Source organism: Tachypleus tridentatus, chromosome 13, assembly GCF_004210375.1.
Source record: "Tachypleus tridentatus isolate NWPU-2018 chromosome 13, ASM421037v1, whole genome shotgun sequence".
NCBI classification, from domain to species: domain Eukaryota; kingdom Metazoa; phylum Arthropoda; class Merostomata; order Xiphosura; family Limulidae; genus Tachypleus; species Tachypleus tridentatus.
The window spans coordinates 127,000,449-127,014,717 of record NC_134837.1 but is presented as its reverse complement, the minus strand read 5'-3'; the positions used below and the strand labels follow the sequence as shown (position 1 = coordinate 127,014,717).

Sequence of the window (14,269 nt, the reverse complement as noted above, 5' to 3'; positions counted from 1 at the left end):
TTATTACTGTCCTGTCCAGAGTTACCTTGTACATAAACTGTGTCATAACTAACACTGTCCTGTCCAGAGTTTCCTATTATATAAACTGAGTCATAACAAACATTGTACCATCCAGAGTTACCTTGTACATAAACTGTATAATAACTAATACTGACCTGTCCAGAGTTACCTTGTACATAAATTGTGTCATAACTAACACTGTCCTGTCCAGAGTTACCTTGTATATAAACTGTGTCATAACTAGCACTGTCCTGTCCAGAGTTACCTTGTATATAAACTGTGTCATAACTAACATTGTACCATCCAGAGTTACCTTGTAGATAAACTGTGTCATAACTAACACTCTCCTGTCCAGAGTTACCTTGTACATAAACTTTGTAATAACTAACACTGTTCTGTCCAGAGTTTCCTATTATATAAACTGAGTGTTAACTAATACTGTCTTGTTCAGAGTTACCTTGTAAATAAACTGTGTCATAATAAACACTGTCCTGTCCAGAGTTACCTTGTGTATAAACTGTGTCATAACTAACACTGTACTGTCCAAAGTTACCTTGTACATAAACTGTGTCATAACTAACACTGTTCTGTCCAGAGTTTCCTATTATATAAACTGAGTCATAACTAATACTGTCTTATTCAGAGTTACCTTGTACATAAACTGTGTCATAATTAACACTGTCCTGTCCAGAGTTACCTTGTATATAAACTGTGTCATAATTAACACTGTACTGTCCAAAGTTACCTTGTATATAAACTGTGTCATAACAAACATTGTACCATCCAGAGTTACCTTGTACATAAACTCTATCATAACTAACACTGTCCTGTCCAGAGTTTCCTATTATATAAACTGAGTCATAACTAATACTGTCTTGTTTAGAGTTACCTTGTACATAAACTGTGTCATAATTAACACTGTCCTGTCCAGAGTTACCTTGTACATAAACTGTGTCATAATTAACACTGTCCTGTTCAGATTTACCTTGTATATAAACTGTGTCATAACTAATACTGTTCTGTCCAGAGTTACTTTGTATATAAACAGTCATAACAAACATTGTACTGTCCAGAGTGATCTTGTATATAAACTGTGTCATAACTAACACTGTCCTGTCCAGAGCGACCTTGTATATAAACTATATCATAACTAACACTGTCCTGTCCAGAGTGACCTTGTATATAAACTGTCATAACTAACACTGTCCTGTTCAGATTTACCTTGTATATAAACTGTCATAACTAATACTGTTCTGTCCAGAGTGACCTTGTACATAAATATGATGATAAACTGTACTGCAGTTTGTGTATTAGGTATAATTACAAAAATGTGCTCAATTCTTCTCTATTGTTTCCATTGAATGATAAGGTCTTATTTTTGTTTCTTATTACAGTTTAATTACGGCAAAATCTGACAGAGAGAGTACATGATATGTTAGATAAAACTACCACGAATAATAAAGTATTTAACTTCTAATGTTGGAACAAAAGTAAGTAAAATATTTTGGTACCAAGTGGTAAAAGTTAATACCATGTATAACTTTCGTTAGTGAGTTGAAGAATATATAAATATTTTACTGTGGAACATATCTTTATAACATATTTCTTGTTAACATAAAATCTATTTAAAACATTATCTACCTAATTGATTGCAGAATTGTTCAGGTCAGTTCATAATTCACATTAAAGGCTTGTAAAAACTATTATCTCTATATGTCCGGATGATAAGTTTGCTAATTGGATAGAAGCGTGGCTGGATGAAAAAAAGGAGAAGGTTATTAATGGAGTTCAGTCAAACTGGATTAATGTCACAAGTGAGGTACCTCAGAGCTCAGTATTAGGATCTTTGTTCTTTTTGATTTACATCAATAACACGGCTGAAGGAATGATCAACAAATTACTTATACTTACAGATGATATCAAGGTCTTTGGTGTTACTGACTGTGAAGAGGATGCTGCTGAGTTAGTGAGTTGGACAAATAAATGGCAGATGGGTTTTAATTATGATTAATGTAAGATATTGCATGTGGGTTATCATAATTTGGATTTTAAGTATAATTTGGATGGGAACAAAATTAACAATGTCATGAAGAAAAGGAACTTTGTGTAATGATTGATCAGTCTCGTAAGCCACACAAGCAATGAGCTGTTGCTAGTGGTAGGGCAAATAGGATTTTAGGTTCTACCTATACAAATACTGAATACAAGTTTAAAGAGATTATAATTGCATTGTGCAGATCACGGATTAGACCACATTTGGAATAACGTGTTTGTTCTTGGGTTCCAGTCTATTGTAAAAGTACATAACATGAAAATATATAATGTTCTAAATTGCTGTATGACCAAGAACATGAAAATATATAATGTATTAAAATAGTTGTGTGACTAAGAACATGAAAATATATAATGTTTTAAAATAAAACCGTTTTCTAATCACAAACATGAGATTTATATATAACAGTATATTACTTTAAAACCGTTGTCTAATCACGAGCATGAGATTTATGTATAACAGTATATTACTTTAAAACCGTTGTCCAATCACAAACGGAGTGGGTTCTACATTAGTAGTATGTAACCTAATCTACGAACTTGAGTTTATGTGCACGTAGGGTGTGCGCCATCTTGGATTTTTCTTCATCAGTGAGTGATACCTGTGTGAAAAGTTTAGGAATTATGCATTTCGTTAATTATTTCTATTCGGTATGACTTAATAAAAAATTAACAAGCTATTTATGCTAATAACTAAGATATTTGAAAATCTAACTACAATTCTTCTGGTAAATCTTTTTCATAACGTTGCCATGGGCAACCTTCACCCACAGATACCGAACAACAAATATTAGAACCTCCAACAAGGTGATAGCACTAGCTCCTAACATTAGGCCTAGGGTTCCTCCAATCTTACCTGAAAAACAAACAAACTAGTCTTAATTAACAGTTTTATAATTTTCTAGAAAAGTTAACATAGTATGAAATTTTCATAGTACCCTAATTTTAAAAATTGAACACTTGAAATTATTTGTGTTTGGTTATGATTAATATATGTTTTGTTTGTTACACCTTTCATATAATCACAGCCTCTCTCTGTACGTATATGTGTATGCGTATCTCTCTCTCTCTATATATATATATATTCCAGTATGTCAGTTAGATATCAATTACTACTGTTGTTGCTGTATGATACCTGTCTAAAGTTTTTTTATATGACAATAATACTTACTTATGGTAGAACTGAAGGAACGTGTTTTGTAGTGAAGTTTTTCATATGACAATAATACTTACTTATGGTAGAATTGAAGGAACGTGTTTTGTAGTGAAGTTTTTCATATGACAGTAATACTTATGCTAGATCTGAAGGAATGTTTTTTGTATTGAAGTTTTTCATACGACAATAATACTTACTTATGGTAGATCTGAAGGAACGTTTTTTGTATTGAAGTTTTTCACATGACAATAATACTTACTTATGGTAGAACTGAAGGAACGTTTTTTGTATTGAAGTTTTTCATATGACAATAATACTTACTTATGGTAGAACTGATGGAACGTGTTTTGTATTGAAGTTTTTGATATGACAATTCTCGGTACATCATTTTTACTCTAGCGGCGTTTTCTCTAAAAAATATACGGTGGTATTTATTAGAAGCCATTTATAACGAGTATTAAACGTCTGATGAAAGTTTTGTTTAAAAACACACGTTAGAACTTCAGTTTTTTGTAATTATTATAAAGTTTACTGAATTTTTCACTATATTAAAAGACACATCACGATATATAAAGCATTTTATCTTTTATATTAAAGTAAAATAGTATGTTTAAAGTTTCATAAAATATAAAATAATTACAATTAACTCTAATAAAAATGTCTATTAACAGGTATAAATCATATGAGATGAGAATCATTACAATTAAAAACCTAAATCAGTAACGTAAAAAATTAAAGATAAGTATTTTGTATCATATATATCCATCTCGCTTGGGGGTCAAGAGGTCTGACTGAAAGTACATGTATGTATACGATTAGAGTGCGTATCAGAGGTACCGAAAATGGTCATGTCTTTAGGAGTGTGCAGGAGTTTAACTACATGACCATTTTCGGTACCTACAAATAATGCTAGTAATTATTACAGTTAAACAACTATGAGAAGCTCAAACTAGAGGTACAAATCTCAAAGTATAAATACAAAAACACTGGAAATGACCGCAGTGTTTACTCGCAATACAGAAACACTGATTGAAATTAGGCCTAGAAAGTGTATATAACGTAATTAATTAACTGATTTCGTTGCTGTGGATTTACACTTCCTGTGGTACAGAATGGAACCACGACAAACCTGTTTATCCTCTTCACATTGTAAGAAGGGCTGAGTTCGGTGAAGGTTGTGTATGTGTCATATTTATACTCTTTGCACAGGTGGTTGCACCTTCTGAGTTTTCCTGTATTAAAACAGAATTGGAAACGAATCGTGGCTCTTCTATTTATAGATATGTATGTATATCTCATTGTCAATCTTATCATTGTAATATGTAATAACAATTAAATGCCTGTCAGTAAATATATATATATAAAGAAAACTGTTTTCTCAGATTTTTTTAAACTAAGTTCGCTGCTCCAGAAGATGTGGACATAAAAGCTGAACGTTTGAAACAAACAAAACCACAGTCGATTTTTATCAGCCTTCCTGTGGAGTAACTTTATTTTATCAATTGCATCAACACCACCAATAACATAATATATTTCACGATTTCTGCTCGTAAAACCGTGGACTTGCTTTTCAAAGCGAAACACAAAACAACTTTACAGAGTCACAGAACTTACTTAGGATGTTAGAAAGCTGTACTATGACACATCCAGTAAAATCTTGGGGACCACAAAATCTGACGGAGTTGTTGTCTGAAAAGTAAGGAAAATATATATATAAAAGTGTGTCCAGTTATGAATAAAACATTGAAGTAAAATTGGAGAGGAAACATTCGAACATTTTGTGTCAAACAGATCATGGGCCGTTCAAAAGTTTTTTCTACTAACTTTTATATATTTTCACGACCATAGTCTAATGTGACTTTCCATTTGAAGTAACAGAATATGAAGAGAATATTACACCAGTCACGTGATGATTTGTCTATTTACTTGATGAATTCATATATGGAGTTGTAGCAGTCACGTGATAATTTGTCTTACTTAATGAGTTAGTATATGGAGCTGTAACAGTCACGTGATGATTTTCTTACTTGATGAGTTAGCATATGGAGCTGTAACAGTCACGTGATGATTTGTCTTACTTGATGAGTTAGCATATGGAGCTGTAACAGTCACGTGATTATTTGTCTACTTACTTGATGAGTTGGCATATGGAGCTGTAACAGTCACGTGATGATTTTTCTTACTTGATGAGTTAGCATATGGAGCTGTAACAGTCACGTGATGATTTGTCTACTTACTTGATGAGTTAGCATATGGAGCTGTAACAGTTACACAGTCGCACACTTCTTTTATCACTTCCATCCGTGTTTGCTCCTGGCAGTTATTCTTGGTGTATGGTTTCTCCCAGATGTCAAGTGTTTTGTAATTACAGTCAGAGAAAAGGTTTCCCTCCATTAGCGAGTAAATTTCTGTGTAGTCAATCTATAAAGAAAATTTAGAAACAATTGAAACTTAGGATTCACGCGCGTTGTCTTGAAAGATGTTGGAGCTTGTGATTAGGAAAGTTATTTCACATCAATGTATTTATATTTTACAAGTAAAAAAAAACACGTTTTGACATAGTTCGTGTAGTGTAAGTTTGTAGTTTATCAGACGTGTTGTCCCTGTGGAAGCTGCCTTATAGTTAAATGCTTTTGTCCCTGAAAAAAAAGACTCCATGTTTTTAAAGAGCAAAAGTTCTTTTTCAACTTGCGTGACAAACCTTTAAAGATGTTTTTTTTTTTATCAGGGGATATGGGCAATTTACACGAAGTATGAATACTGTACGTTTGTAGGAAATTCAAATGTTTTTCTCAACTACAAAGTTTAAGTTGGAAGAAGGACCTCGATGTTAGTGTTCGATCTTGTCGTCATAGTGATGCACACGAAGTTACCATGGATATTTAGCGTACATTCTGTTAAACGTTCTTTCAGTAAACCAACTCAAGTGAATAATGTTTCTCTCTTTCTTTATGTATATATATAAATATGTAGACTGCTGGCCAAAATTTTAAGACTAATGAACAAACGGAAAAAATATGCATCTTGCGCTGTCAGACTCAATCACTTATTTGAGTAGAGCTTTGAAAGATGAAAATAAGAAAAGAGGGACAAAAACAAACTTTTTTAGCATATAATAGGGAAAATGTGAACACTATGAAATTAGTCTGAATACTAGCTGGTCAAAAGTTTAAGAGCATACTGAAACAAAGCGTTAATCGGTAAACTCGTAACGAAATTTAGTCATTTGTGTTCAAGCACTAGCGTTGTCAACATCTTCCACTGACATCTCCTGTATTACATTGGGTATAAACATGGCAAAGGCTAAAAAGTTGACAGAGTTTGAACGTGGCAGAATTGTTAAGCTGCAAAAGCAAGGTCTCTTTCAACGTGCCATCGCTGGTGAGATTGGGCGTAGTAAAACTGCTGTTGCAAATTGCTTAAAATATCCTGAGAAATACGGAACGAGAATTTCAAGTGGTAGGCCCAAGAAAATTTCGCCGACGTTGAGCAAGAGGAGTCGACGGGTTGTTTGGCAAGACACCAGCTGATCCCGGGAATACAGTGTTACGTTTATGGATTTCCAGTGCCAGAATAAGGGGATCGATTTCCCTCGGTAGACACAGTAGGAAGTTTGACATGGCTTTAAAATGCACAAACACACAAAAGGTTAGAAAGTTGGAAAGTCTTATTGAGGACAAACAGATACATTTACATTGTATATAATATTAATTTTATCTCCTTTATTCCACATCTGAATTATATCAGAAAAAGTGGGTACATAACATTTTAATAGTTTGGTACAGAATACATTCGTTAAAGTATTAAAATTAAACTGATTTATTCGTTTGTTCTAATTTTTAAAATAAACAGAATGTTGAACGTATCATTCAGATAATTAGTTTCTGAAAAGTTAACGTAACTTAATGAATAAATAGGTAACTATAAGTGGGAAATTTTGTTTTGTGTTGAAATAATCATAGCATCAAAAGGTGTTGAAACAAGACCATGTTAATATAACAGAAATCTGATTTGGTCATTGTCGTGTAGAAACAACTAATAACTGGTTCTTTATCCAACCATGATAAGAAATTAGATAATCCAGAGAGAAACAACTAATAACTGGTTCTTTAGCACTAAATAGTCCTAAATTCTATCCCCAACCGTGATAAGAAATTAGATAATCCAGAGAAAAACAACTAATAACTGGTTTTGTAGCACTAAATAGTCCTAAATTGTATCCCCAACCGTGATAAGAAATTAGATAATCCAGAGAGAAACAGCTAATAACTGGTTCTTTAGCACTAAATAGTCCTAAATTGTATGCCTAACCGTGATAAGAAATTAGATAATCCAGATATAAACAGCTAATAACTGGTTCTTTAGCACTAAATAGTCCTAAATTGTATCCACAACCGTGATAAGAAATTGGATAATCCTGATATAAACAACTAATATCTGGTTCTTTAGCACTACATAGTCCTAAACTGTATCCCCAACCGTGATAAGAAATTGATATTCAATATGAGATAGTGCGGCTGAATTTGTGGATTTTTTTAAAGTTATTGGCAATCGTCTCAACCATTATCATAAACCATAGGGTAGCTGGCTTAGCGATGGTTTAGAGCTAATAACTTTAATAATTCTGTCTCGATACCAACAGTAGGCACCGAGCAAATAGCCCACAGCGCAGCCTTACACTATAACGAAAAAAAACATTGGGTTTATTTCTCTAGAATTAAACCGTCTCTGGACGGTTTTACGCTGTTACTGCCAAACTTCTAGACCATTTCTAAACATGTTATGTGGTTACAGCCAAACTATTCTACTGGACCATGTATAGACAGCTTTACTCGGTTACAAATGTTCTAATTTGTCTTGTTACTTAGTTTAAAGAAATCTTCTCCTTTTACAAACTGCTATGTCTATCATATTTTAGCCGTCTTGTGGTGTATTATATACACTGCTGTCCAAAATCTTAAGGCCAATTAACATAAAGAAAACATATACACTTTGCGTTATTAGACCCAACCACTTATTTGAGTAGAGCTTCGAAAGATGAAAATAAGAAAAGGAAAAAACAAAACAAACTATTTTAGCTTTTAATAGGGAAAATGTGAACACTATGAAATTAGTCTAAATACTAGCTGGTTAAAAGTTTAAGACCATACTGAAACGAAGCGTTAATCGGTAAACACGTAACGAAATTTAGTCATTTGTGTTCAAGCATCAGCGTTGTCAACATCTCCCACTGACATCTCCTGTGTTACATCGGGTAAAAACATGGCAAAGGCTAAAAGTTTACAGAGTTTGAACGAGGCAGAATTGTCGAGCTACAAAAGCAAAGTCTCTCTCAACGTGCCATCGCTGGTGAGATTGGGCGTAGTAAAACTGCTGTTGCAAATTTCTTAAAAGACCCTGAAGGATACAGAACGAGAATTTCAAGTGGTCAGTCCAAGAAAATTTCGCCAGCGTTGCCCGGCAAGACACCAGCCGATCGTTGAACCAGATTAAGGTCCTTACGGACGCAGAATGCAGCTCAAGAACAATAAGACGGTATCTACGAGAGAAAGGCTTTAAAAACCGTAAACGACTTTAAAGACCACACCTTTATCCACACCATGAAACAGCTCGGTTAAACTTTACTGAGAAGCACCAAACATAGGACGTAAAAAAGTGAAGAAGGTTTTGTTCTCTGATGAGAAAACATTTAACCTGGATGGTCCAGATGGCTTCCAACGTTACTGGCACGATAAGGATATCCCACCGGAGACATTTTCTACACGACACAGTGGAGGAGGTTCCATCATGGTCTGGGGTGCTTTCTCCTTCCATGGAACAATGGAGCTTCAGGTTATACAGGGGCGTCAAACAGCAGCTGGCTACATTGGCATGTTGGAGAGAGCATCCTTATTGACTGAAGGCCCTCGCTTGTGTGGAAATGACTGGATCTTTCAGCAGGATAACGCTGCAATCCACAATGTCCGCAGGACAAAGGACTTCTTCATGGCGAATAACGTGATTCTTTTGGACCATCCAGAGTGTTCGCCCGAACTGAACTTCATTGAAAATGTTTGGGGGTGGATGACAAGGAAAGTCTATGTAAATGGACGGCGATTCCAAACAGTGCATGATCTTCGTGAAGCCATCTTCACCACTTGGAATAACTTTCCAGCCAGCCTTCTGCAAACGCTTATATCTACCATGCCAAAGCGAATGTTTGAAGTAATTCGCAATGACGGCCGTGCAACTCACTACTGAGAACTCTTGTTGGGCATTTCCTACCTTGTTTAGGACTTCTTTTTGGTATGATCTTAAACTTTTGACCAGCTAGTATTTAGACTAATTTCATAATGTTCACATATTCCCTATTAAATGCTAAAATAGTTTTTTTCTTTTCTTATTTTCATCTTTTGAAGCTCTACTCAAATAAGTGGTTGAGTCTAACAACGCAAAATGCATATTGTTTCTTTATGTTCATTGGTCTTGAGATTTTGGCCAGCAGTGTATCTCTCTCTCTCTTGTTCTATATATGTGTACGTATCTCTGTGTGTGTGTGTGTGTGTGTCTCTCTCTTTCTATACGCCCTCGCTAGTACAACGGTAAGTCTACGGATTTACAACGCAAATCAGAGGTTCGAGTCCCGTCGGTGGTCTCAGTAGATAGCTGGATGTGGCTTTGCTATGAGAAAACACACACACACATATACGAGTATATATGTTTTTTCTCTCTAGCTATATGTAAATATGTATCTCTCTCTCTCTCTGTATATATGTTTGTGTGTGTGTGTCTATTAGCTGTTGTATAAGTCACTTAATTTGAAAGAATAATTGAATGATGTATTAATGTAAGATATTATAACCACAACACGTCTACGACTATCTAGTGGAATTACCTACAAACAAGTGAGTTCAAGATAGTTAGGGGTAATTATTACGTCCCCATCACTGTAACATAACAAGGAATTATGTTACCTCAAAAAGAGTAAACTTTGACGTCACAGACATTCCTGACCAAATGCCAATTCCTCCTTTCAGAACGTCCGATGATGGATACTCCCTGGGATCATGTATAGAGACCACCACCCCTGCAAGCTCAACTTTGAAGGAATACATACGCAACCATTAAAATCTTCAAACATTAAAACTCTAATGTTAAAACACTTTTATCAGTTTTGCTGATGTTCTGTTCATGAACTATTCTGAGTAACTGTTGATTTATATTTTGTATGAAATATAGCTCAAAGGAAAAAAAAAACAGATTCTTTTCCAAGTCATTCTGCACTGAAGGAAGTTTAAAACGCTTACTTTTCAGAAAACATTAACTGGTTAAATATTAGCTGAAAATTGATTGTAAGCTTATCTCGACAGATAATATGAAAACTGTTGAATTACCAATACAAAATTAATAGTTAATGGATTTAATGAAGAAATTTTAAATAAAATTATTAAATTACTTTGTAGCAAATATAAGAATGTATTAAATAGATATAAAGGAATAAAAATGAGAGACATATTAATTAAAATTTCTAATAACTATTTTTAGTTACGAATAATGTCATTTAAGAGCTTGGCACTACTTTATGCGGATGTGCACCTTTTCACATATGAGGACTGAATAATTGCAATATTACTTTACTAAGAGAGCTGTAAAATGTATGAAATCTAGGTACATAGGTTCTCTTTTGGTACGAAATTTAAAGAGATGATAAAATTGATTACGTAATTAAAGGTATGGGTGCTTACCTAAATCTGAAGAAAGATGGAGATCTATAGCAAAGATGTCGTATCCGTATAGGTCTTTCTGCATTGTTTCGTTAGGTGAAAAGGTGAAGCACATACCATAGGATGTGAGGATGGGTTTGAAGATGTTGCAACAGCTGGTTTCAAACGCGGGTAAGCTGCACTTTAAAAACAACTCGTTACATCTACAAAGAGGCCCAGAAGAATCGAATAATTTAAAAAAAAGATTTGTAATAATATCTTGCATGTTAAAATTGAGTACTAAATAATAAGAAAAATTTAAAATGAAAGATATATTATATATATGAAAAAAACTGGAATTTGTAGTGTGTTTTTTAAAATGCAATTATTAGACGTCGAAAATTAAATATTAGAAATGTTGCTTTTTATCATGAAATAATACTGAAGAGGGATAATCTAAATGATAGATATAATTCAGGTTAAGAATTAGGATACATGAAAGAAAGATAATTTAAGCAGGTTATTTTTTCTTTAGTTTATTTGGAATTAAGCAAAAACTTCATGATTTACTATTTGTGCTCTGCCCACCACGGGTATCGAAACCCATTTTTTTAGTGGTGGGAGTCCGCTGACTGAATTTTGTGTCACGGGAGGCTTTTCTTTAGCGTCAGTATTTTGTTTTTATGAATTTCGCGCAAAGCTACACGAGGTCAATCTGCGGTAGCTGTCCCTAATTTAGCAGTGTAAGACAAAACGAAAGGCAGCTAGTCATCACCACCTGACGTCAACTCTTGGGCTACCAACGAATAGTGGTATTGACCGTACCATTATAACGCCCCTACGGCTGAAAGAGCGAGCATGTTTGGTGTAACGGGGATTCGAATCCGTGACCCTCGGATTATGAGTCGAGTGCCTTAACCACTTGGCCATGCCAGGCCTTAGCGTTAGTAATATTCATTACAGTAATTATTTTAAAATTGTTTGTTTTTGTTGGTTTTTTTGCAATTTCTCGCAAAGCTACACAAGAGCTATCTTTGCTGGCCGTCCATAATTTAGCAGTATAAGACTAGAGGGAAGGCAGCTAGTCGTCGCTACCCACCGCCAACTCTTGGACTACTCTTTTACCAACGAAGAGTGAGATTTACAGTCACATTATTATGCCCCCCACTGCTGAAAGGGCGAACATGTTTGACGCAATAGAGATTCTAGTACCGTAATCACCTGGCCTTACCGGGCCTAATTTATTGTAGCTGTTCACAGACCTGAACACAATTAAACATTTAAGTTTATATAACTTTTGTGTCTGCTTGTTTAAGCCTGATATCAACTTTTAAAAATAAGAACGTTCCATGGATCGATGAACATTGTATTTTGATAACTTGCTTGTGTAATAAGTAACAAAAACATTAATTTAATTAATCTGATATCGAAAACAATCTTACTTCAAACTTTTCTTGATAATATACTCTCTCAGGTTTCCAGAAAAGTGCATTTTATTCGTGGTATTACCCATAATTTTCCAGTAGAGACCCTCTGTTTGATTGGTTCTTATTGCATCAACTATCGCTGATAGCTCTTTGTAGTTTAAGCTAATAAAAGGATAACCCAGAGCAATGCTCAAGTACTTCAAATCCACGGTACCTAATGAAAGGAATAAGATAAAAAATACATTCGTTACACCTAAGTATACTAAAAAAACATCAATAAATATAATAGATTCTTAGAATATAAACAGCGACTAGAAATCAACACAGCCCTTTACGCTAGGAGTTATAAAACTTCGTAGTTATAGAAATGGAAAAATAGGCTTCCCAAACTTTCGAAAAATATTTTTGTCGACCCCCAAAGGTAGAAGATGAACTGAATAAGTTTTAAAAGGAAAAGGGCAGATATCGTCTGCTTCTGATGCTCGTTTATGAACTTACCTGTCTTTGAAAAATACTTTAAAGGATTTAAGAGAGATTCGAACAAGTTTAGAAGACGTAAAGATTTGAACAAACTTATGGTTTTAAGCACAATATGGAAGAGGAAAATGCGGAAAAGAATTTCAAAGAACTTGAACAGAAGCTCAGTCAGTTTTTAAACGTGAGACAAAGTATTAGCCAATTATAAATGAGCGAAAAGAATCTTAAATAAGTCTCAAGAAGTGAAAACGAGTCTCTGGCAAAATAATTTAATGCAATGTAATCAACCTTCTGTATTTCAATACGGAGAAGATTATATCTCATTAAAAAATCCACCATTAGAGTGTATAGGAACGAAGAAAAAAATGTAGTTCTAAAAGATCAGAACAGTGAGAAATAATCTACCTTTGTTAGGTTCAGTTGAGTAGAAGTACTCACTTCTAGAACCAACTAACAGTTTTCAAGCCATGGTTTGTTCAAATGTTCGAGAAGAATACACACATTTACAATAAGTGGTTTATCAGGAGGGCTTCTTGCACGGTTAATGAGGCAAGCAGAAATATTACATACACTCGCCTCGCCGTTCCTTTTTCGAGACTGGCGTGTTTGTATTGAATAACGTCAAATTTAATATATGAAAACTCAGAAAATCCTTCTCGGGTACAGAATGATCAACGATCCGGATCATCTTTTGTAATTTAATGAGAAGTCTCATTCTTAACGTTCCCAATAAATTTGGTACAAATAAGATCACACTTTATAGAGTTATAAGCCACCAAACAGTGAAAATGTCCTATCTCCTCATTGTGTGAAAAAAAGCTTCACAGTGTTCAGAATTCGGATTCGGATTTGGACTCTAACCAAACTTGAGAAGGACTATCCTATACTGACTTTCCACCTTGTATAAAATTTTCGGGTATATTGGTCAATTAGTTTTCGAGATACGCTCCCTGAAACACAGATCTGCACACGTGTACCCAGTTGCAATAACCTCGTAATTAAAGTAATAAAGTTTGGTATTCCATAACCTGTACGGTAATGACTAAAATCTGTCTCTTTTTTACACGACCCACAGTTTGGTACAGTTAAGTTTATTGCAACTTTTATTTCTTACCTTTTTGAAAGGGTAATCGAGTGCAGACCGTCACAGCGGGGAAGAGAGGAGGCGTTTTGTCACGTGCGGAATACGCTTCTTGGATGCTGTCGACAGCAGTCAGAGTCGTGGTTATCTTTGGTGAATTCTGGATTTCAAACATTAGAATTATCGTATGGACAATAAACCCAACGCTACAACATGTAATCACGAGCTTCCAAAAACAACGTAACCATTTGGAACGTGTTTGAAGAAGCTGGTTCATTCCGTGCAGAGAAGTGGAGGAAAGGAAACTACTCTTTATCTTTTGCAGAATTTCTTCTTTTGTTGTTGCGCTGTCTTCAGAAGAGTCAGGATTCTGGTTATATTCAACACGACTCAT

At 34.5% G+C, this 14,269-nt stretch overlaps 1 protein-coding gene across 1 annotated transcript; it reads right to left on the bottom strand.

Moving 5' to 3' along the window:
* Window positions 1-2,706: 2,706 nt before the first annotated feature.
* LOC143236284 (bile acid-sensitive ion channel-like) lies at window positions 2,707-14,269 on the bottom strand. Its single transcript, XM_076474556.1, has 9 exons — window positions 13,909-14,269; window positions 12,333-12,531; window positions 10,933-11,114; window positions 10,162-10,286; window positions 5,446-5,629; window positions 4,823-4,897; window positions 4,338-4,440; window positions 3,530-3,618; window positions 2,707-2,908 (listed from the first exon to the last, which is right to left on the bottom strand). The coding sequence occupies exons 1-9, from the start codon at window positions 14,267-14,269 to the stop codon at window positions 2,763-2,765; spliced, it is 1,464 nt and encodes a 487-aa protein (XP_076330671.1). The 3' UTR covers window positions 2,707-2,762.